General features: G+C 45.1%; 1 protein-coding gene across 3 annotated transcripts in view; it reads left to right on the top strand.

Annotated features, from left to right (window-relative positions):
* The window catches only part of LOC311164081 (GON-4-like protein), a gene marked incomplete at its 5' end in the record, with an annotated part of 53,272 nt that overhangs the window by 816 nt on the left and 27,986 nt on the right, over positions 1-24,470 (top strand). For all 3 annotated transcript variants that reach the window (XM_084223375.1, XM_084223374.1, XM_084223373.1), the window contains 13 exons: positions 1,454-1,618; positions 2,945-3,141; positions 5,425-5,499; positions 5,773-5,823; positions 6,239-6,289; positions 8,306-8,401; positions 8,565-8,669; positions 11,174-11,344; positions 14,338-14,530; positions 17,024-17,125; positions 17,778-17,818; positions 19,971-20,074; positions 23,880-24,078. In XM_084223375.1, the coding sequence (XP_084079501.1) occupies positions 1,454-1,618; positions 2,945-3,141; positions 5,425-5,499; positions 5,773-5,823; positions 6,239-6,289; positions 8,306-8,401; positions 8,565-8,669; positions 11,174-11,344; positions 14,338-14,530; positions 17,024-17,125; positions 17,778-17,818; positions 19,971-20,074; positions 23,880-24,078 (1,550 nt within the window). The remainder of the gene's footprint in view (positions 1-1,453; positions 1,619-2,944; positions 3,142-5,424; positions 5,500-5,772; positions 5,824-6,238; positions 6,290-8,305; positions 8,402-8,564; positions 8,670-11,173; positions 11,345-14,337; positions 14,531-17,023; positions 17,126-17,777; positions 17,819-19,970; positions 20,075-23,879; positions 24,079-24,470) is intronic.

The following is a 24,470-nucleotide window of genomic DNA, read 5'->3' as shown; positions in this document are numbered from 1 at the left end:
CGTCCGTTCCAGTGTCCGTCCCAGTGTCCGTCCCAGTGTATCCCAGTGTCTGTCTATCCCAGTCTGTCTGTCCCAGTCTGTCCCTGTGTCTGTCCCAGTGTATCCCAGTGTCTCTCCCGGTGTGTCCGTCCGTGTGTCCGTCCCTGTGTCCGTCCCTGTGTCCGTCCGTGTGTCCGTCCGTGTGTCCGTCCGTGTGTCCATCCCAGTGTCCGTCCCCGTGTCCGTCCCCGTGTTCGTCCCCGTGTCCGTCCCAGTCTGTCCCAGTGTCTGTCCCAGTGTCTGTCCCCGTGTCTGTCCCCGTGTCCGTCCCAGTCTGTCCGTGTGTCTGTCCCAGTCTGTCCGTGTGTCTGTCCCCGTGTCCCCGGTCAGGGCAGCCCCAGGCTCTGCTCCAGGCCCAGCCACGGCCCCAGAGCCCCGGGCAGGGCTGAGCCCAGGAGCTGCCCCTGCCCAGGAGGCAGAACTGCTGCCCTGGGCAGTGCCAGCCCTGGGCAGGGCCCAGAGGGGCTGTGGGGGCTCTGCCTGGGGACCCCAGAGCCCCCTGGGCCACCCTGGGGACCCCAGAGCCCCCTGGGCCACCCTGGGGACCCCAGAGCCACCTGGGCCACCCCGGGCACCCCAGAGCCACCTGGGCCACCCTGTGCCCTGGGCTGTCCCTGCCTGGGGACCCCAGAGCCACCTGGGCCACCCTGTGTGTGCCCTGGGGACCCCAGAGCCACCTGGTGCCACCCTGTGCCCCGGGCTGTCCCTGCCAGCTCAGGGTGGCACAGGTGCCCCTCTGGCCCTTCAGCCTGGGTGGATCCTGTGATTCTCAGTGGGAATCCTCTCTGCTCTGGTGCTGCTGTGCTGAGCTCCCTGTGAGTGCAGGCTGGGTCTGTGCCAGGGCAGCAGGGACACTGGGGCAGCTCCCAGTTGTTTTCTGGCCTGCCCAGAGCAGGAGGGGAAGGGTTTGGAGGGTTTGAGCCACCCCTGCTTCCCAAGGGAGCTGTTCCAGCTGGGAATAACCCCAGGAGGCTGTGCCTGCCCCTCCTGTGGCAGGAGACTGGTCCAGCAGGGACTGGAGCCACGCTGGGGAGAAATCCCCGGGCTCTGACAGAGCTGCAGTGGGATCTCAGTGCCTGGGGAGAAATCCCCAGGCTCTGACAGAGCTGCAGTGGGATCTCAGTGCCTGGGGAGAAATCCCCAGGCTCTGACAGAGCTGCAGTGGGATCTCAGTGCTGGGGAGAAATCCCCAGGCTCTGACAGAGCTGCAGTGGGATCTCAGTGCTGGGGAGAAATCCCCAGGCTCTGACAGAGCTGCAGTGGGATCTCAGTGCCTGGGGCTGCTCCCAGCAGGATGGAGCTGCTGCATCACACCCGTGGCTGTGTGAGTGGAAATTCACTGGAAAATTAATTTGTGAGGTGGAGCAGAGGCTTTGGTGTGTTCTCTGCCTGCAGCTGGGTGTTCTGTTTGCAGGGAAAATCCCCAGGCTGTTCACTGAGGTGGAAGTGAGCTCTCAGAGGGATCTGTACCCAGGTGAAACCCCCGGGGCAGTGCCAGAGTCTCCAGGGAGAAGCTCCCTGCAGGTTTCTGCTGCCAGAAATCCCACCACCATGAAGCCACCAAAGAATACCAGAGCTGGTGAGTGCTCCCAGAAATTTGGGGTTTGGGGCTGTTTTGGATCAGTCTGGCTGATACAGCAAACTCTGGAGTTGTGAAACTCCAGGAAACTCTGGGGGCTGTGTAGGTGCAGGGCTTTTTTTCTTTTTTAATTTTAATCTTGTGCTCCATAATTCAGTGGAACTTGCTGGAGTTGATCTCTGCAATTTTTGGCTATTAAAAAAAATCACTGCTCTGCTTCAGAGAAAATGAAGATTCTTTTCCTACTGTGAGCCAGCAAAACAGGAAAACCCTTTTGAAGTCCTGGAAAGCGTAACCTGTTCTTGCTGTGTGCTACCTGGAGTTTTACAGCATCATTAAAGGTGTAAAAAAGCTGCTGAGGCCAGTTTAGAAATCATTCTGGAGGAGGAGAGTCTTGCAAGGAGAACCTTTGCAAGAGTCTTGCAAGGGGAACCTTTGCAAGATCTTTGCAAGGAGAATCTTGCAAGGAGAGTTTTGCAAGGGGAACCTTTGCAAGAATTTTGCAGGAGAACCTTTGCATGGGGAATTTTTGCCAGAGGAATCTTGCAAGGAGAGTTTTGCAAGGGGAACCTTTGCAAGGAGAGTCTTGCAAGAATTTTTCAGGAGAGTCTTGCAAAGGGAATCTTTGCAAGAATTTTGCAAGGGGAACCTTTGCAAGGAGAACCTTTGCAAGGAGAACCTTTGCAAGGGGAGTCTTTGCAAGAATTTTTCAGAAGAACCTTTGAAAGGAGAGTCTTGCAAGGGGAATCTTTGCAATGAGAATCTTTGCAAGGGGAATCTTTGCAAGGAGAATCTTTGCAATGAGAATTTTTGCAAGGAGAGTCTTTGAAAGAATTTTTCAGGAGAACCTTTGCAAGAAGAACCTTTGCCAGGAGAGTCTTGCAAAGGGAATCTCTGCAAGGAGAATCTCTGCAAGAATTTTGCAGAAGAACTATTGCAAGGGGAATCTTTGCAAGGGGAATTTTTGCAAGGAGAGTCTTTGCAAGAATTTTTCAGAAGAGCCTTTGCCAGGGGAACCTTTGCAAGAATTTTGCAAGGTGAGTCTTGCAAGGAGAATCTTTGCAAGAATTTTTCAGAAGAACCTTTGCAAGGGGAATCTTTGCAAGGAGAATCTTTGCAAGAATTTTTCAGAAGAACCTTTGCAAGGGGAATCTTTGCAAGGAGAGTCTCTGCAAGAATTTTGCAGGATAACCTTAGCAAGGGGAATCTTTGCAAAGTTTCCTGCAGAATTGCAGTTTGTGTTTATTTCCAAACTCGCCCTCTCACTGCGTGCCCCGATGCGAAGCAGCCGAGATTTTTTAGATTCCATTCCTGGTGATTTTTCAGAGGAGCAGGATGGGGAGGACGTGGAGAGGAGGAAGAGGAGGAGGAAGGCAAGCAAAAGGAAAAGAGAAGGGAAAAGCCAGGAAGAAGAGGGCTCCTTGTCCTGTGACATCAAACTGGACGAGTCCCTGGACCGCACCCTGGAGGATGGAGCCAAGCAGCACAACCTGACCGTGGTCAACGTGAGGAACATCCTGCACGTGAGTGGGGGCTCTGCCTCTGGCTTCCTCCTCCTGGGCCTCTTTGGCTTTGGAAAGCCAGGTGCCTGCTAAAGGAGACAGGAGCCTCCCCTGAAATGGAGAATGCAAACCCTCCCCACCCCTCTGAATTGCTGTGAATTCTAAATAAGGGGCTCTCAGGCAAAAAATATGGGAGCAGGAAATAACAGTTCTTTAATGGGGAAGAAAAAAAAATTATAAAATAAAACAGTGCAATACACTAGAACAACACTGAGAGTCAGAACTCAGCCTGACACCCTGTGGGTCAGGGTGTTGGCAGCAGTCCAGTTGGAAAAGGGCTGCAGTCCTCCTGGAGTGTCAGGCGTGGTTCTGTTGGAGCAGGGATCCTGTAGGAAAGAATGTATTCTTCCTTTGCAGATCCAACTGGGAGCTACTGGGAGTGAGCTGGGAGCTACTGGGAGTGAGCTGGGAGAGTCAGAACACAACCTGACACCCTGTTGGTCAGGGTGTTGGTAGCAGTCCAGTTGGAAAAGGGCTGCAGTCCTCCTGGAGTGTCAGGCATGGAGCAGGGGGATCCTGTAGGAAAGGGGTGTATTCCTCCTCTGCAGATCTGTGGAAATAGCAGCAGTTGCTGTTCCTCTGGGGAGTCCAGTGGAGCAGAGCCGTGCTGGTGTGTCAGAATCTCCAGATTACATCCATGTAGGAATGCTTGGCTCCTCCCTCTGGGCAGAGCATCTCACAATGGGTTGCTATAGTTCTTATCAGTCATGTGGTGACATTTAACAGCCCCTTATCAGCAGATGTTCCCTGCTGAGGGACCCTGATTATGATCCCTCAGGAAGAGAGATAAGGAGCATTGCCCACTTGGCACCAGACAGCTGCCATGCAGATGGCAATAGAATACATCTGGCCTTGCAGTCTGGGCCAGGGTCAGAGCGCTCCTGGCTGGAGCTCTGGGTGCTGTCAGACTCTCTGTGCTGACAGACTGACTGCCAGGAGAGCGCTGGGAGGGCTCCAGAGTGGGGTGACAGGGCTGGGATGGTGCTGGGGAGCTGGGTTAGAAGGGAGCGATGTCACAGGGTGGGAACTCAGGGTTTGGGGTTTAGAGTATGGTAACAGATGTGGAGCAGGATGGAGGTTTTAGGGAGGAGGCTGGTTGTTCTTCTCCTTCTGGTTTTCGTTCTCCTTTCTCTCCTTTTCCTCCTTCTCCTTTTCCTCCTTCTCCTTTCCCTCCTCCACCTTCTGGTTCTCCACCTTCTCCTTCTCCTCCTTCTTCTTTCCCTCCTTCTCCTTCTCCTCCTTCTCTTCCTTCTCTCTTTCTGGTTCTCCTCCTGCTCCTTCTCCTTTCCCTCCTTCTCCTTTCCCTCCTTTTCCTTCTCCTCCTTCTCTTCCTTCTCCTCCTTCTCTTCCTTCTCCTCCTTCTCTTCCTTTTCCCCCATTCTCCTTTTCCCCCATTCTCCTTTTCCCCCATTCTCCTTTTCCCCCATTCTCCTTTTCCCCCATTCTCCTTTTCCCCCATTCTCCTTTTCCCCCATTCTCCTTTTCCCCCATTCTCCTTCTCCTTCTCCTCCTTTTCCCCCATTCTCCTTTTCCCCCATTCTCCTTTTCCCCCATTCTCCTTCTCCTTCTTTTTCCTCCTTCTTTTTCCTCCTTCTCCTCCTCCTTCTCCTCCTCCTTCTCCTTCTCCTTCTCCTCCTCCTTGCTCCACTCCTGCCTTCCCCTATTTCTCCCAATTTTCCTGGACTGTAATAATGAAATGTTTTAAAGACTGGATATAATTCCATACTTTCTCCAGAGATTTACACACTCCATACTGGAAAGTATTCCCTACCTTCTCCAGAGATTTGGGAGCCTGTGAGTGCTTAAAAATTGAAGTTTAGTCAAGATTTAGGTTTTCTGGTGCAGCTTCACAGCAGCATTCCTCCTGTGGCTGGGATCAGCACATTTTACTGATTACTGATAGCAGGGAAACTTTTCTTTTGGCTATTTTCTTTCTCTCTGCTGGGAATTTATTCTGGGGAGCATTCACAGAGAATACAGTGCAAATGTTTTTAAATTCATTAATTTCTTTTAAATTTTAAAAATTTTAAATGAATGAATTTATTTTAAATGAATGAATTTATTTTAAATGAATGAATTGAAATTTTTCATTTAAATTTTCATTTAAATGAATGAATTGAAATTTTTGCCACAGTGTAATTCCAAAGCCTGCTGTACACTGATTATTTCCAGGTAGTTTATTCCAAGTTTTGTTGTGTTCTCTGTTTCTCTTTGATAAATTCCTGGCTTTGTGTGTTCCTTTAGGAAGTGATCACAAACGAACACGTGGTGGCCATGGTGAAAGCAGCCATCAGTGAGACAGAAGATATTCCTTTGTTTGTAAGTAAAATCTTGCTCAGTTTGTGCCTTCCTGGGCCAAAATGGGATGTGGGGAGAAGGGGGAGAACCAAAAAGTCATTTACCTGTTAGAATAAATTATAAAACAAATGTGAGGAGTTGTTTTGGTGATGTCTGAAAGGTAATTAATTTAAAGGTTATGAGTTTTAAAAAAGAGAAAAGCTTCACAGGAAGCTGTAATTTTCTCATAGTAAAGGGAGTCTGTCCTTGAGGAGAGAACTGAATTTGTTGCTGTTGTTTTGTTTTCACCCTCAGGAGCCCAAAATGACTCGTTCCAAACTGAAGGAGGTGGTGGAGAAAGGAGGGGTGAGTAAATCCTCTGCTCTGTGGGGCAGGGACAGCACCCAGGAGGGGCTGCAGCTGTGCCAGGGAGGTTTGGAGCCCAGGATGGTCCCAGAATTCCCAGAAAGTGCTCCCAGGGGTGCCCAGGGTGGGGTTGTTGGGGTGTCTGTGCATGGATTTGTGATCCTGGCAGGGATTTTGCTCCAAGAGGAGCCCAAATCTGGTTTGAGTCTCCAAGTGCAGAGGATCAGCCTTAAGGAGAAGGGTTGATGTGAGCTGGGCAGGCACAGCCAGCTCCCCGTGTCCAACATCCTGAATTCCCTCCTGGAGATCCCTTGGGAGATCTGGAGGCTTTGTCTGAGCTCTGCCCCTCAGATCCAGCTCAGGGCTCCTCAGGTTGGTGAGACTGACCCAGCCCCGGTGTTTTTGCTGTCTCCAGGTGATCCCAACCTGGAACATTTCTCCAATCAAGAAGGCCAACAAGGTGAAGGTGAGTGGATTATTGCAGGGAGAGGGGAGATGGGATGGAGCTTCCTGCTGAGGCTGAGGTCTTTGTGGGGCTGGAGCAGACTTGTGCACTAAAACCACCTTCCATCACATAAATACTGAATTATTTGTGCCTCTTCTTGCACCTTGGCTTTCCTTTACCAATCTTTCAGTCATTTATTTCTTTGCTTTCTTCAGGATTTTATTTCTAAGCTTTGGGGTGTTTCCTCACTTTGAAATATTTACTCTGACTGAACTCCTCCTCTTTCTCCTGTGTGCAGCCCCCTCAGTTTGTGGACTGGAGCAGATTTGTGCACTAAAACCATCTCTGAGCTGCTCCTGCAGCTTCCATCACATAAATACTGAATTATTTGTAATTATTTGAATTATCTTCTTGCACCTTGGCTTTCCTTTACCAATCTTTCAGTCATTTATTTCTTTGCTTTCTTCAGGATTTCATTTCTGAGCTCAGGGTGTTCCCTCACCTTGAAATGTTTGCTCTGACTGAACTCCTCCTCCTCTTTCTCCTGTGTGCAGCCCCCTCAGTTTGTGGACTGGAGCAGACTTGGGCACAAAAACCACCTTCCATCACATAAATACTGAATTATTTGTGCCTGTTCTTGCAGGCTTTCCTTTACCAACCTTTCAGTCATTTATTTCTTTGCTTTCTTCAGGATTTCACTTCTAAGCTCAGGGTGTTTCCTCACTTTGAAATGTTTGCTCTGACTGAACTCCTCCTCCTCCTCCTCCTCTTGTGTGCAGCCCCCTCAGTTTGTGGACTGGAGCAGACTTGGGCACTAAAACCATCTCTGAGCTGCTCCTGCAGCTTCCATCACATAAATACTGAATTATTTGTAATTATTTGAATTATCTTCTTGCACCTTGGCTTTCCTTCACCAATCTTTCAGTCATTTATTTCTTTGCTTTCTTCAGGATTTCTTTTCTAAGCTCAGGGTGTTCCATCACCTTGAAATGTTTCCTCTGACTGAACTCCTCCTCCTCCTCCTCCTCTTGTGTGCAGCCCCCTCAGTTTATGGACTGGAGCAGATTTGAGCACTAAAACCATCTCTGAGCTGCTCCTGCAGCTTCCATCATATAAATACTGAATTATTTGTAATTATTTGAATTATCTTCTTGCACCTTGGCTTTCCTTTACCAATCTTTAGTCATTTATTTCTTTGCTTTCTTCAGGATTTTATTTCTAAGCTCAGGGTGTTCCATCACCTTGAAATGTTTGCTCTGACTGAACTCCTCCTCCTCTTCCTCCTGTGTGCAGCCCCCTCAGTTTGTGGACTGGAGCAGACTTGGGCACTAAAACCATCTCTGAGCTGCTCCTGCAGCTTCCATCACATAAATACTGAATTATTTGTGCCTCTTCTTGCAGGCTTTCCTTTACCAACCTTTCAGTCGTTTATTTCTTTGCTTTATTCAGGATTTCATTTCTAAGCTCAGGGTGTTCCCTCACCTTGAAATGTTTGCTCTGACTGAACTCCTCTTCCTCTCCCTCCTGTGTGCAGCCCCCTCAGTTTGTGGACTGGAGCAGACTTGGGCACTCAAACCATCTCTGAGCTGCTCCTGCAGCTTCCATCACATAAATACTGAATTATTTGTAATTATTTGCAAGAAGATAATTATTTGAATTATCTTCTTGCACCTTGGCTTTCCTTTACCAATCTTTAGTCGTTTATTTCTTTGCTTTCTTCAGGATTTCACTTCTAAGCTCAGGGTGTTCCCTCACCTTGAAATGTTTGCTCTGACTGAACTCCTCCTCCTCCTCTTCCTCCTGTGTGCAGCCCCCTCAGTTTGTGAACTGGAGCAGACTTGGGCACTAAAACCACCTTCCATCACATAAATACTGAATTATTTGTAATTATTTGAATTATCTTCTTGCACCTTGGCTTTCCTTTCAGTCATTTATTTCTTTGCTTTATTCAGGATTTTATTTCTAAGCTCAGGGTGTTCCCTCACCTTGAAATGTTTGCTCTGACTGAACTCCTCCTCCTCCTCCTCTCATGTGCAGCCCCCTCAGTTTGTGGACATCCCCCTGGAGGAAGATGACTCCTCTGATGAAGAGTACCAGCCTGATGATGAAGAGGAGGATGAGACTGCAGAAGAGGTAAATGCAGCTGCTGTGTTCAGCACAGAGGCAGGAAAACACGATTTATTTTGATTTTATTTATCTTCCAGCAATCATTTTTCAGTGCTGTACCATTCCTTTGGCTTTGGAATGTTATTTGGGGCAGTTTTTGAGGGTGTTTTGCATTTTTTTGGCCCTGCAGAGCTTGCTGGAGAGCGATGTGGAGAGCACAGCTTCCTCTCCTCGTGGAGCCAAGAGATGCAGGACCAGGCGCTCCTCTGATGAGGAGGGAGGGACCCTCTGTGAGGTAAGGCCTGATTGATTAATTAATTAATTAATTAATTAATTCCTAATTAATCCATCCAAAACCACCCCAAAAAAATCAATTCCTAAAGTTTTGGGGACATTCCAGCTGCCAGGTGGATTTCGGGTCCCACTGCCACATTTATTTTATATATATTTTTATATATGTATATTTTTTAAATATATATTTTATATATATTGAGTCTAAAATAAAATGGAAAGTGTTGTCAGTTCCTTAGGTAATGATTATAATTAATCCATCCAAAATCCTCCCCAAAAAATCAATTCCTAAAGTTGTGTGGGCATTCCAGCTGCCAGGTGGATTTAGGATCCCACTGCCACCTTTATTTTATATATATTTATATATATGTATATTTTTTAATATATATTTTATATATATTGAGTCTAAAATAAAATGGAAATTGTTGTCAGTTCCTTAGGTAATGATTATAATTAATCCATCCAAAATCCCCCCCAAAAAAATCAATTCCTAAAGTTTTTGGGACATTCCAGCTGCCAGGTGGATTTAGGGTCCCACTGCCACGTTTATTTTATATATATTTATATATATATATATTTTTTATATATTTTTTATATATTTTATATATATTTTATATATATATTTATATATATTGAGTCTAAAATAAAATGGAAAGTGTTGTCAGTTCCTTAGGTAATGATTATAATTAATCCATCCAAAATCCCCCCAAAAAATCAATTCCTAAAATCAATTCCTAAAGTTGTGGGGACATTCCAGCATTCCAGCTGCCAGGTGGATTTAGGGTCCCACTGCCACGTTTATTTTATTTTATATTTTTTTATTTTATTTTTATATTTATTTATTTTATTTTATATATTTTATTTTATATTTATTTTATATTTATATATATATTTATATATTTATATATATATTTATATATATATTTATATTTATATATTTTTTATATCTTGAGTCTAAAATAAAATGGAAAGTGTTGTCAGCTCCTTAGATAAAGATTATTTTCCTGATAATTTCTGAGAATGGCTCCCTGTGCTTGGCTCAGGAGCAGGAGGTGAGTTTGGTGGAATCCTGAGGGTGTTTGTGTGACTGTGCACTCCCTCCTTCTCCTCAAGGAAGGATTTAGATTCCAAATTCATTGATTTTCACCATCATTTTTGATCTGAATTTAAAGAAATTTCCTTGGGAATGCAGATTAAATCACACAAATCCACAGGTTTTTATTAGCTATAATAAATATATTAATTGTCACACTTAAATTTTTTTTTTTTTTGCATTATTTTTATTTCCCAGGATGAGCAAACCCTGCTTTAATTAGGAACTTAATGTGGTCCAGGAAATAAAAATCAAAAACCCCCAGGGATCAAAAGCAGCAATATTTCCCTGATATTTTTCCACATGAGTTTGTTTCTGGGAGGATTTTAATTAATGTTCAAATTTATCAGCTGTGATAATGCTGAGATTGATACTCAAATCTTCAAATTCCTTTGTATTTCCTGAAAAACCAAATTGAATGCAGTTAGGAAGTGCAATCGGGAAGTGCAATCGGGAAGTGCAATCGGGAAGTGCAATCGGGAAGTGCAATCGGGAAGTGCAATCAGGAAATGCAATCAGGAAATGCAATTAGGAAATATAATTAGGAAGTGCAATTAGGAAAAGCAATTAGGAAGTGCCATTAGGAAGTGCAATTAGGAAATGCAAAAATGCAATTAGGAAATGCCATTAGGAAGTGCAATTAGGAAGTGCAATTAGGAAAAGCAATTAGGAAGTGCAATTAGGAAATGCAATTAGGAAAAGCAAATAGGAAAAGCAATTAGGAAGTGCAATCGGGAAATGCAATCGGGAAATGCAATCGGGAAATGCAATCGGGAAGTGCAATTAGGGAGTGCAATTAGGGAGAGCAATTAGGAAAAGCAATTAGGAAGTGCAATTAGGAAATATAATTAGGAAAAGCAATTAGGAAAAGCAATTAGGAAGTGCAATTAGGAAGTGCAATTAGGAAAAGCAATTGGGAAGTGCAATTGGGAAATGCAATTGGGAAGTGTAATTGGGAAGTGTAATTAGGAAATGCAATTAGGAAATGCAATTAGGAAATGCAATTAGGAAATTCTATTAGGAAGTGCGATTAGGAAATGCGATTAGGAAAAGCGATTAGGAAGTGCGATTAGGAAGTGCAATTAGGAAATGCAGTTAGGAAATGCAATTAGGAAAAGCAATTAGGAAATATAATTAGGAGGTGCAATTAGGAAAAGCAATTAGGAAATGCAAAAATGCAATTAGGAAGTGCAATTGGGAAGTGCAATTGGGAAGTGCAATTGGGAAATGCAATTGGGAAATGCAATTGGGAAAAGCAATTGGGAAAAGCAATTAGGAAGTGCAATTAGGAAATGCAGTTGGAAAATCCCACATCCTTTTAGGAATTTTTTTTCCATTTCTCATCAAGCACAACAAGACATTCCCTCTCTCCCTGCAAACCCCAGCCCTGAATGACCCTCTGGGTGTTCCCCCAGGTGGAGGGGATCCCCCCGCCCGCCGTCAGACACATCAGTGCCGAGGTGGTGCCCATGGGACCCCCGCCGCCCCCCAAGCCCAGGCAGAGCAGGGACAGCGCCTTCATGGAGAAGCTGCACGCCGTGGATGAGGAGCTGGCCTGCAGCCCTGTCTGCATGGACTCCTACCAGGTGCCACTCCAGGGACAGGAACAACATTTCTGGGGTTTTTCTGTATTTTTTCTGGGTTTTTTCATGGGTTTGTTGCTGGTTTTTGAGGTTTTTTCAAGTTTTTTCTGGTTTTTTGGGTTTTTTTTTCTGGGCTCTTTTCTGGGCTTTTTCTATTTTTTTTTTCTGTTTTTTTTTTCTGGGATGTTCTGGGGTTTATTTCCTGGGGCTTTGTGGGTTTATTTCCTGGGGCATTTTGGGTTTATTTCCTGAGGCATTTGGGTTTATTCCCTGGGGTATTTTGGGTTTATTCCCTGGGGTATTTTGGGTTTATTCCCTGGGGTATTTTGGGTTTATTCCCTGGGGCATTTTGGGTTTATTTCCTGAGGCTTTTGGGTTTATTTCCTGAGGCTTTTGTTTTTTTTTTCCTGGGGCTTTTGGTTTTTTTTTCCTGGGGCTTTTTGGGTTTATTTCCTGTGGCATTTGGGGTTTGTTTCCTGGGGCATTTTGGGGGTTTATTTCCTGAGGATTTTGGGTTTATTTCCTGAGGATTTTGGGGTTTATTTCCTGAGGATTTTGGGGTTTATTTCCTGAGGATTTTGTTTTTTTTTTTCCTGGGGCTTTTGTTTTTTTTTTTCCTGGGGCTTTTTGGGTTTATTTCCTGGGGCATTTTGGGTTTATTTCCTGGGGCATTTTGGGGTTTATTTCCTGGGGCACTTTGGGGTTTATTTCCTGAGGATTTTGGGGTTTATTTCCTGAGGATTTTGGGTTTATTTCCTGAGGATTTTGGGGTTTATTTCCTGAGGATTTTGGGGTTTATTTCCTGGGGCTTTTTGGGTTTATTTCCTGGGGCATTTTGGGTTTATTTCCTGGGGCATTTTGGGGTTTATTTCCTGGGGCACTTTGGGGTTTATTTCCTGAGGATTTTGGGGTTTATTTCCTGAGGATTTTGGGTTTATTTCCTGAGGATTTTGGGGTTTATTTCCTGAGGATTTTGGGGTTTATTTCCTGGGGCATTTTGGGTTTATTTCCTGGGGCATTTTGGGTTTATTTCCTGGGGCATTTTGGGGTTTATTTCCTGGGGCATTTTGGGGTTTATTTTCTGATGATTTTGGGGTTTATTTCCTAGGGCATTTTGGGTTTATTTCCTGATGATTTTGGGTTTATTTCCTGGGGCATTTTTGGGTTTATTTCCTGGGGCTTTGGGGGTTTATTTCCTGAGGATTTTGGGTTTATTTCCTGAGGATTTTGGGATTTATTTCCTGAGGATTTTGGGATTTATTTCCTGGGGCATTTTGGGTTTATTTCCTGGGGCATTTTGGGTTTATTCCCTGGGGCATTTTGGGTTTATTTCCTGAGGCTTTTGTTTTTTTTTTTCCTGGGGCATTTTGGGTTTATTTCCTGGGGCTTTGGGGGTTTATTTCCTGAGGATTTTGGGATTTATTTCCTGAGGATTTTGGGGTTTATTTCCTGGGGAATTTGGGGTTTATTCCGTGATGATTTTGGGTTTATTACCTGGCGCATTTTGGGTTTATTTCCTGAGGATTTTGGGGTTTATTTCCTGGGGCTTTGTGGGTTTATTCCCTGAGGATTTTGGGGTTTATTTCCTGGGGCATTTTGGGGTTTATTCCCTGGGGCATTTTGGGTTTATTCCCTGAGGATTTTGGGGTTTATTTCCTGGGACTTTTGGGGTTTATTTCCTGGGACTTTTGGGTTTATTTCCTGGGACTTTTCCTGGGACATTCTGGGCTTTTTCCTGGGACCTTCTGGGTTCCTTCTGGGTTTTTTCTGGGACATTCTGGGGCGACTTTGTGGGGTTTTTTCCAGGGATGTTCTGGGCTTTTTCCTGGGACTTTGTGGGGTTTTTTCAGGGGCTTTCTGGTGGCACTTTGTGAGTGTTTTCCTGGGACATTCTGGGCTTTTTCCTGGGACATTCTGGGGTTCCTTCTGGGCTTTTTTCAGGGACATTCTGGGGTGGAGTTTGTGTTTTTTTTTTCCCTGGGATGATCTGTGCTTTCTCTGAGACATTCTGGAGGGACTTTGTGGGTTTTTTCCTGGGACATTCTGGGCTTTCTCTGGGACATTCTGGAGGGACTTTGTGAGTTTTTTCCTGGGATGATCTGTGCTTTCTCTGGGACATTCTGGAGGGACTTTGTGGGTTTTTCCCTGGGATGTTCAGGGCTTTCTCTGGGACATTCTGGAGGGACTTTGTGGGTTTTTTCCTGGGATGTTCAGCTTTCTCTGGGACATTCTGGAGGAACTTTGTGGATTTTTTCCTGGGACATTCTGGGTTTCTTTCAAGGACCATCTGAGAGGACTTTGTGGGTTTTTTCAGGGACCTTCTGGGGGCACTTTGTGGTTGTTTTTTTGGTTTTTTTTCCCTGGGATGTTCAGCTTTCTCTGGGACATTCTGGAGGGACTTTGTGGGTTTTTTCCTGGGATGATCTGTGAGTTTTTTCCTGGGATGATCTGTGAGTTTTTTCCTGGGATGATCTGTGCTTTCTCTGGGACATTCTGGAGGGACTTTGTGGGTTTTTTCCTGGGATGTTCAGGGCTTTCTCTGGGACATTCTGGAGGAACTTTGTGAGTTTTTTTTTTTCCTGGGGTGATCTGTGCTTTCTCTGGGACATTCTGGAGGGACTTTGTGGGTTTTTTCAGGGACCTTCTGGGGGCACTTTGTAGTTGTTTTTTTTGTTTTCCCTGGGATGTTCAGCTTTCTCTGGGACATTCTGGAGGGACTTTGTGGGTTTTTTCCTGGGATGATCTGTGCTTTCTCTGGGACATTCTGGAGGGACTTTGTGGGTTTTTCCCTGGGATGATCTGTGCTTTCTCTGGCACCTTCTGGAGGGACTTTGTGACTTTTTCCCTGGCTGTTTTTCCCAGGACACTCTGCCCTTTTCCGCGTACCTTCCGGGAACCCTTTATGTATTTTTCCCGTGCCTTCACCGCTTTTTCCCCACCACCCCGTGCCTTGTTGTGGGCTGAGCCCCCCAGGAAGGTCCCATTTGTCCCTGCAGCCCCTGGAGGACAGCCTGATCGCCTTCAGGACGCGCTCCAAGCGGCCCCTGAAGGACGTGCCCCTGGGGCAGCTGGAGGCCGAGCTGCGCGCGCCCGACATCACCCCCGACATGTACGAGCCCAGCACGGGCGACGACGAGGAGTGGGAGAGGTGGCTGTGGGGGCTCATGAACGACGACGTGGAGAATGAGGGTACCTGCAGGGGTCACACTGGGGAGAGCAGCCTTCATTTGGGGTAAAAGTGCAGCATTTGGGCTGCCAGCACCTCCCTGGGCAGGCCATGGCAGAGCGTGATCAGAACGTGATCAGAGGGTGATCAAAACGTCATCAGATCTTGATCAGATCTTGCTCATGATGTGGAGAATGAAGGTACCTGGTATAGTGGAGCTGCAGGTCTCACTGATGTGGAAAACACCGTTAATTTGGGGTAAAATTGCAGCATTTGGGCTGCCAGCACCTCCCTGGGCAGGCCATGGCAGATCTTGATCAGAACGTGATCAGAACTTGATCAGATCTTGATCAGATCTTGATCAGAACTTGATCACAGCTTCATCAGATCTTGATCAGATCTTGCTCATGATGTGGAGAATGAAGGTACCTGCCAGAGCTGGAGCTGCAGGGCTCACTGATGGGGAAAGCATCTTTAATTTGGGTTAAAATTGCCACATTTAGGCTGCCAAGACCTCTCTGGGCAGGCCATGGCAGAGCGTGATCAGAACGTGATCAGAACTTGATCTGAACTTGATCAGAACTTGATCAGATCTTGCTCATGATGTGGAGAATGAAGGTACCTGGTAGAGGTGGAGCTGGAGGGGTCAGTGGTGTGCAAAGCACCCTTAATTTGGGGTAAAATTGCAGCATTTGGGCTGCCAACACCTCCCTGGACAGGCCATGGCAGAACGCGATCAGAACGTGATCAGAACTTGATCAGAACATGATCAGATTGTGATCAGATCTTGATCACAGCTTCATCAGATCTTGATCAGATCTTGTTCATGAAGTGGAGGATGAAGGTACCTGGTAGAGGTGGAGCTGCAGGGCTCACTGGTGTGGAAAACACCGTTAATTTTGGGTAAAATTGCAGCATTTGGGCTGCCAGCACCTCCCTGGGCAGGCCATGGCAGAGCGTGATCAGAACGTGATCAGACCTTGATCAGACCTTGATCAGATCGTAATCAGACCTTGATCAGATCGTGATCAGACCTTGATCAGATCTTGCTCATGATGTGGAGAATGAAGGTACCTGCCAGAGCTGGAGCTGGAGGGCTCACTGATGCAGAAAGCATCTTTAATTTGGGTTAAAATTGCCACATTTAGGCTGCCAAGACCTCTCTGGGCAGGCCATGGCAGAGCGTGATCAGATCTTGATCAGAACTTGCTCAGAGCTTGATCAGAACTTGCTCATGAATGGTGATGTGGAGAATGAGGGTACCTGGAGGGGTCATTGGTGTGCAAAGCACCCTTCATTTGGGGTAAAATTGCAGCATTTGGGCAGCCAGCACCTCCCTAGGCAGGCCATGGCAGAGCGCGATCAGAGTGTGATCAGAACTTGATCAGAACTTGATCATGATGTGGAGAATGAAGGTACCTGGTAGAGGTGGAGCTGGAGGGGTCAGTGGTGTGCAAAGCACCCTTAATTTGGGGTAAAATTGCAGCATTTAGGCTGCCAGCACCTCCCTGGGCAGGCCATAGCAGAACGTGATCAGACCGTGATCAGAACTTGATAAGAACATGATCAGATCTTGATCAGATCTTGATCAGATCTTGCTCATGATGTGGAGAATGAAGGTACCTGCCAGAGCTGGAGCTGCAGGGCTCACTGATGGGGAAAGCATCTTTAATTTGGGTTAAAATTGCCACATTTAGGCTGCCAAGACCTCTCTGGGCAGGCCATGGCAGAGCGTGATCAGAGCGTGATCAGATCTTGATCAGAACTTGATCAGAACTTGATCAGAACTTGATCAGAACTTCATCAGAACGTGATCAGATCTTGATCAGAACTTGCTCATGAATGCTGATGTGGCAGATGGAGGTACCTGGAGGGGTCACTGCTGTGACAAACCCCATTAATTTGCGTTCAAAGCTTTGTTTTTTTATTTATACATGATATTTTTCTCTGCAACCATTCAGTTTTTAACCCCTTGCAATCAGCTTTCCTCACCTCCCCCTTTGTCAGAGTGTTTAAACTTGGGGTGTCTCACTTGTAAATATTTCTGTAAAATCTGTAAAGATGTCAGGAGCTGGCAGCCACCAAGGGAAGTGGTGGATTTAACCCTTGATGCACCTGAATCCCAGCGTGTTGTACTCCTTGCTTGGGCCACATTCACTTTTTGGAGGTTTTTTGGGTAGAAAAAGTTTTTATTTTTGAGAAGAAACAGGAACAAGCTCTGGGACCCAGCCTCCTTTTTTTTCCTGTATTTTCTGGTTGCTCACAGTTGTGCAAATGGAATATAAACCAGAAACTGAAATGACACTGCTGCACTCTTCCTAAATTTAATAAAACTCAGATCCCAGAGACCCAGGGCAGCTCTGCAGGATGGGGATGGGGGCAGCTCAGTGTGAAAGGAGGATGGGTTTGATATTCCTCCCATAAATCCAGTAATTCCAGTTAATTCCAGTTAATTCTTGGTGAAATGAGCACAGAGCAGCTGCTGGTGACAAAACCTGATCAAAAATCCTTTGCAGATGAAGCTGATGATGATGATGACCCTGAGTACAATTTCCTGGAAGACCTGGATGAGCCAGACACAGAGGATTTCAGGAATGACCGTGCTGTGAGAATCACCAGTGAGTTCCCCAGCAATTCCCCCTCCTGTCTGTTTGGGAAGTGTTTTGTAGCAAGGATTTATTTTATTTTATTTTATTTTATTTTATTTTATTTTATTTTATTCTATTTTTTTTTTTTTTTTTTTTTTTTTTTTTTATTTTTTTTTTTTTTTTTTTTATTTTAAAGATCTGCACATTGGTTTGATCAGCTTTTGGCTCTCTGCAAAGATCTGGGCTGAGCTGCTGTGCTGCACAGCCTGAAGAAAAATATTTAGGTGCCAGTAAAACCTGAAATTAGGTGATGATACATTCTGAAAGCTTCAGGCTGGAGTGCATGCCTTGTGATTGAATTTAATTAGATTTTGAAGTCCTCACAGACTTTGCAAAAAGCCACACTTGCTTTAGGTCTTACTGCAGCTTTACATAACTTAGAAACTCATTTGCATGATGAAATTTAGTGTGATATTTTAGAATCCAGACAATCTCAGCTCATTTTTTTGGGGTTTTTTTTTTGGGCCTAGCATTAAAAAAGGAATTTTCTTTTTTTGGCCCTCTGTTTTTAGGAGGAGGATTTCCCTTTGTGAGAGAAATGAACTGAGCTGATTTGCTGACAGGATTGCCGAGTGTTTCTTGGAAAAGGCATCTTGACAATCCTTTTTCTTTCTGTTTGCAGAAAAGGAGGTGAATGAGCTGATGGAGGAGCTGTTTGAGACAGTGAGTGACAAAGTGGCACTGGGAGGTGGCACTGGGAGGTGGCACTGGGAGGGGGCTCAGTGCTGGGTCTGTGCCAGGGCTCTGCCACTGCTGGGGCCTCTTGGGCTTTGGGAGGGGAGGATCTGAGAGGATTTCATGGAAGGAACATCTCCAGGGATTTCCTGAAGGGAAGATCTCCAGGTTAAAACATCTGGATTAAAAGATCTGGATTAAAAAATCTCCAGGTTAAAAGATCTGGATAAAAGATCTGGATTAAAAGATCTCCAGGTTAAAAGATCTCCAGGTTAAAAGATTTGGATTAAAAGATCTGGTTAAAAGATCTGGATTAAAAGATCTGGGTAAAAGATCTCCAGGTTAAAAGATCTGGGTAAAAGATCTGGATTAAAAGATCTCCAGGTTAAAAGATCTCCAGGTTAAAAGATCTCCAGGTTAAAAGATCTGGTTAAAAGATCTCCAGGTTAAAAGATCTCCAGGTTAAAAGATCTCCAGGTTAAAAGATCTGGAGTGAAGATCTGTAGGGATTTCCTGGAGTGAAGATTTATAGGGATTTCCTGAAGGGAAAATTTATAGGGATTTCCAAAAGTGAAGATCTGTAGGAATTTCCTGAAGTGTCTGCAGGGATTTCTTGGAATGAAAATTTGTAGGGATTTCCTGAGGCTCTGCAGGGATTTCCTGGAGTGTGTGCAGGGATTTCCCAAAGGGAAGATTTGTAGGGATTTCCTGGAGTGAAGATTTGTAGGGATTTCCTGAAAGGAGGATCTGTGAAGTGAAGATCTGCAGGGATTTCCTGGAGTGAAGATTTATAGGGATTTCCTAAAGGGAAGATCTGTAGGGATTTCCTGATGGTCTGCAGGGATTTCCTCAAGTGAGGGTCTGTGAAATGAAGATTTGTAGGGATTTCCTGAAGGGAAGATTTGTAGGGATTTCCAAAAGTGAAGATCTGTAGGAATTTCCTGAAGTGTCTGTTGGGATTTCCAGGAGTGAAGATTTGTAGGGATTTCCTGAAGTGTCTGTAGGGATTTCCTGAAATTAAGATTTGTAGGGATTTCCTGAGGGTCTGTTGGGATTTCCAGGAGTGAAGCTCTGCAGGGATTTCCTGAAGTGTCTGTAGGAATTTCCTGGTGTGAAGGTCTGTGAAATAAAGCTCTGCAGGGATTTCCTCAGGTGAGGCTCTGTGAAGTGAGAATTTGTAGGGATTTCTTGAAGGGAAGATCTCCAGGGATTTCCTGGAGTGAAGCTCTGTGATGTGCAGGGATTTCCTGAAGTGTCTGTAGGGATTTCCTAAAATGAAGATTTGTAGGGATTTCCTGAGGGTCTGTTGGGATTTCCAGGAGTGAAGCTCTGTGATGTGCAGGGATTTCTTGAAGATCTCCAGGGATTTCTTGAAGTGTCCATAGGGATTTCCTGGAGTGAAGTTCTGCAGGGATTTCCTGAAGGGAAGATTTACAGGGATTTCCTGGAGTGAAGCTCTGCAGGGATTTCCTGAAGGGTCTGTAGGGATTTCCTGGAGTGAAGATTTGTAGGGATTTCCTGGAGTGAAGATTTGTAGGGATTTCCTGGAGTGAAGCTCTGCAGGGATTTCCTGAAGGGAAGATTTACAGGGATTTCCTGAAGGGAAGCTCTGCAGGGATTTCCTAAAATGAAGATTTACAGGGATTTCCAGGAGTGAAGCTCTGCAGGGATTTCCTGAAATGAAGATTTACAGGGATTTCCTGAAGGGAAGCTCTGCAGGGATTTCCTGAAGTGTCTGTAGGGATTTCCTGAAGTGAATATTTGTAGGGATTTCCTGGAGTGAAGCTCTGTAGGGATTTCCTGAGGGTCTGTAGGGATTTCCTAAAATGAAGATTTACAGGGATTTCCTGAGGGTCTCCAGGGATTTCCAGGAATGAAGCTCTGCAGGGATTTCCCAAAATGAAGATTTACAGGGATTTCCTGAAGTGTCTGTAGGTATTTCCTGAAATGAAGATTTACAGGGATTTCCAGGATTGAAGCTCTGCAGGGATTTCCTGAAGTGTCTGTAGGAATTTCCTAAAATGAAGATTTGTAGGGATTTCCTGGAGTGAAGCTCTGTGCCGAGCAGATCATCACCACCTTAATTAAAAGTTCAATTCCTTCCTTGATCTCTCTCCTCCTGACTGCTGTGTGCTGCCAGTTCCAGGGTGAGATGGGCTTCTCCAGCATGAAGGACGAAAGGCCAGAGGATGGGGATGCTGTCACAGAGTCCAGGCCGAATTTTAACACCCCCCAGGCGCTCAGGTAGGAGCTTTGTTTGTGTCCTGAATTCCTCTGAGGAAAAGCCTCTGGTACCCCCAGAGAGAGAACCTGGCCTGGCAGCTCAGGCTGCTCTTCTGGAGGCTCTGAGCTGTTTTTGTTTGTGGGATTGGAAAATTCAAGTGATTCTTTTCCTTCTGCTTGCCACTGTTGACTTTACTGCTTGTAATTCATGGTTCATTCACTGCTCAGGAGAATTCCCTATCCCAAAAATCCCCTTTGCACCTAAACTGGGGGGTGAGGGGCTGAAACTCCTGAGCTAAGGATGGATGCTTGAAATTAAAGACAGGAAAACATTTCCCAGAGCAGCTGTGGCTGCCCCTGGCAGTGCCCCGGGCCAGGTTGGACAGGGCTGGGATGGTGGAAGGTCCCTGCCCTGGCACTGGGTGAGTTTTTGGGTCTATTTCAACCCAAACCATTCCTGGTTCCATGAGAACATCACCCAAAAATCCCCTTTGCACCTAAACTGGGGGGGGTGAGGAGCTGAAACTCCTGAGCTAAGGATGAATATTTGGGATTAAATCCATGCAAACATTTCCCAGAGCAGCTGTGGCTGCCCCTGGCAGTGCCCAGGGCCAGGCTGGGCAGGGCTGGGATGGTGAAAAATGTCCCTGCTCTTGGCACTGGGTGAGTTTTTGGGTCAATTTCAACCCCAAACCATTCCATTGCCCAAAAATCCCCTTTGCACCTAAACTGGGGGGGTGAGGAGCTGAAACTCCTGAGCTCCCAAATCTTTGGACATTTGGGATTAAATACATTAAAATGGATTTCCCAGAGCAGCTGTGGCTGCTTCTAGAAGGGTCCAAGACCAGGTTGGACAGGGCTGTGATGGTGGAAGGCGTCCTAGAAGTGTCCAGGGCCAGTTGGGAGCACCCTGGGATGCTGGAAAATGTCCCTGCCATGGGACTGGGTGAGTTTTTGGGTCTATTTTAACCCAAACCATTCCCTGGTTCCATGAGAACATCGCCCAAAAATCCCCTTTGCACCTAAACTGGGGGGTGAGGAGCTGAAACTCCTGAGCTCCCCAATCCCAAATGTTTGGGATTAAATCCATGAAAATGGATTTCCCAGAGCAGCTGTGGCAGTGCCCAGAGCCAGGCTGGGCAGGGCTGGGGTGCTGGAAGGTGTCCTGGCAGTCCTGGCAGTGCCCGGGGCCGGTGGGGAGCACCCCGGGGCGCTGGCCGGGTCCCTGCCCTGGCCCTGGGGAGTTTCTGGGTCTGTTCCCACCCAAACCGAGCCGTGCTCTGGGATTCTCTCAGGTCAGGATCCCCCTGCATCCCCGGCAACCGCGGGGTGGGCGGGCGTCTGTGTCTGTCTGTCTGTCTGTCTGTGTCTGTCTGTCTGTCTGTGGGCGCCGCTCCTGGTTCCGGGGCAGAGCAGGAGCTGTGGGTGTGTGTCTGTGGGTGTCTGTGTGTCTGTGTGTGTGTGTGTGTGTGTCTGTCTGTCTGTCTCTGTGTGTCTGTCTGTCTGTCTGTCTGTGGGTGCCGCTCCTGGTTCCGGGCAGGGCGGGAGCTGTGTGTGTGTGTCTGTCTGTCTGTCTGTCTGTGTATGTGTCTGTGGGTGTGTGGGTGTGTCTGTCTGTCTGTCTGTGTATGTGTATGTGTGTGTGTGTCTGTCTGTGGGCGCCGCTCCTGGTTCCGGGGCAGAGCAGGAGCTGTGGGGTGTGTGTCTGTCTGTCTGTGTGTGTGTCTGTCTGTCTGTGTATGTGTCTGTGGGTGTGTGGGTGTGTCTGTCTGTCTGTGTATGTGTGTGTGTGTCTGTCTGTCTGTCTGTGTGTGCCGCTCCTGGTTCCGGGGCAGAGCAGGAGCTGTGGGGTGTGGGGGTGTCTGTCTGTCTGTCTGTGTATGTGTATGTGTGTGTGTGTCTGTCTGTCTGTCTGTCTGTCTGCGGGCGCCGCTCCTGGTTCCGGGGCAGGGTAGGAGCTGTGGGGTGTGTGTCTGTCTGTCTGTGTGTCTGTCTGTCTGTCCGTCTGTTGCTCCTCATTCCGGGGCAGGGCCGCTCCAGCCCCCCGGCTCTGTTTGGGACAGGAACTGTGTGTGTCTGTCTGTCTGTCGGTCTGTCTGTCTGTGTGTCTGTCTGTCTGTCTGTCTGTCTGTCTGTCTGTCGCTCCTCATTCCGGGGCAGGGCCGCTCCAGCCCCCCAGCTCTGTTTGGGACAGGAGCTGTGTCTGTCTGTCTGTCTGTGTCCATCCGTCGCTCCTCATTCCGGGGCAGGGCCGCTCCAGCCCCCGGCTCTGTTTGGGACAGGAGCCACAGCAGCGCTGGGCGCTCGGGGCTCCCCGGCTCAGCCGTGCCCGGGGGCCGCAGCTCCGCCCCAGCCACAAACGCCGATCCCGCACCCTCCGCTCCCTCTGTGTTTGTTTGGCCTTCAGAAATAATTCAAATTTCATTTTCCTTCTGCTAGTGTTCCTTCCCGGGTTTTATCTGTGTACAGAATTCTTTAAGGCAAAAGTCTCTATTTGCTGGATCGATTTATGGCTATTTATGAATTTATTGTATTTATTCACGGATATTTTATGAATTTATTTTATTGATTTATGGCTATTTATGAATTTATTTTATTTATTCATGGATATTTTATTAATTTATTTTATTGATTTATAGCTATTTATTAATTTATTTTATTTATTCACGGATGTTTTGTTAATTTATTTTATTGATTTATAGCTATTTAATAATTTATTGTATTTATTCATGGATATTTTATTAATTTATTTTATTGATTTATGGCTATTTAGTAATTTATTGTATTTATTTATGGCTATTTTAAAATTTTATTTATTTATTTATGGATATTTATTAATTTATTGATTTATGGCTATTTAATTATTTTATTGATTTATGGCTGTTTAATAATTTATTTATGGCTATTTATTAATGCATTTTATTGATTAAATTTATGTCCATTTATTGATTACATTTATTTACATTATTTATTGCATTTATTTACAGTATTGATTACATTTATTGATTGCATTTTACATTTATTTATTACACTTATTTACATTATTGATTGCATTTATTGATTACATTTATGTCCAGTATTGATTGCATTTATTTACATTATTGACTATGCTTATTGCTTACATTGATGTCCATTATTTATTGCATTTATTTACATTATTCATTGCATTGATGTCCATCTATTGATTACATTTGTGTCCATTTATTGATTACATTTATTAATTCCATTTATTTACATTTATTGATTACATTTATGTACATTTATTGATTACACTTATTTACATTTATTGATTACATTTATTTACATTAGTTATTGCATTTATTTACATTATTGATTACATTTATTGATTACATTTATTGATTACATTTATTGATTACATATTTTTGCATTTATTGATCACATTTATGTACATTATTTATTGCATTTATTTACATTATTGATTGCATTTATTGATTACATTTATGTACATTATTTATTGCATTTATTTACAATATTCATTGCATTTATGTCCATTTATTGATTACATTTATTGATTACATTTAAGTACATTTATTGATTACATTTATTGATTACATTTATTGATTCCATTGATTTACATTTATTGATTACATTTATTGGTTACACCTATTTACATTTATTGATTACACTGATTTACATTTATTGATTGCACTGATTTACATTTATTGATTTCATTTATTGATTACACTTATTTACATTTATTAATTACACTGGTTTACATTTATTGATTACACTGATTTACATTTATTGATTCCATTAATATCCATTTATTGATTAAATTCCCTCCACACTCCAATTTTCCCCTCAGGTTTGAGGAGCCCCTGGCCAATTTGCTCAACAAGCAGCACCAGACGGTGAAGGAACAACTGGAGCAGCTGAGGATGAAAAAATCCTCGCTCAGAGCTCCCCAGGAGGCTGAAAAATCCAAATTTCAGGGGGGCAGAGCCCAGCCCAGCCTGGTGCTGGACAATGCCCAGAGGAGGCGGCTGCAGCAGCAGATGCAGCAGGTGGTGATGATTTATTCCCTAAAAATCCCTTTTTGCACCATTTCCTCCCTTTTTAAAAATCACATTCTCCATCTAAATTGAATTTTTACATTTTTTTCCCCTCCTGCTGTCCCTGGGGAGGGATTCGAGAATGGGAATTGGGAGAGATTAAATCATTTTAAATTAAATTAATGAAATAATTCTGGGTTTTTGTATAAAAATATGAATTTCTGGGCTGGTCACGATGAGGATTTGGCACAAAAACTGTGAAACTGCCCAAAAACCTTTAATGTCTTCAAAACTCTCTGATAAACTTCCTGCCAGCGGATATTAAAATTTCCCCTCCGTTTTTTAATTGCTTTTAAGATTTTTTTGCAGTCAGAGGAGATATCTCTGTGCTTTCCACTTCCTTG

This window comes from Fringilla coelebs (genome assembly GCF_963513975.1).
Source record: "Fringilla coelebs genome assembly, chromosome: 29".
Taxonomy (NCBI): Eukaryota; Metazoa; Chordata; class Aves; order Passeriformes; family Fringillidae; genus Fringilla; species Fringilla coelebs.
Note: the sequence above shows the minus strand (reverse complement) of the source record. Positions and strands in the feature narration are given on the sequence as shown.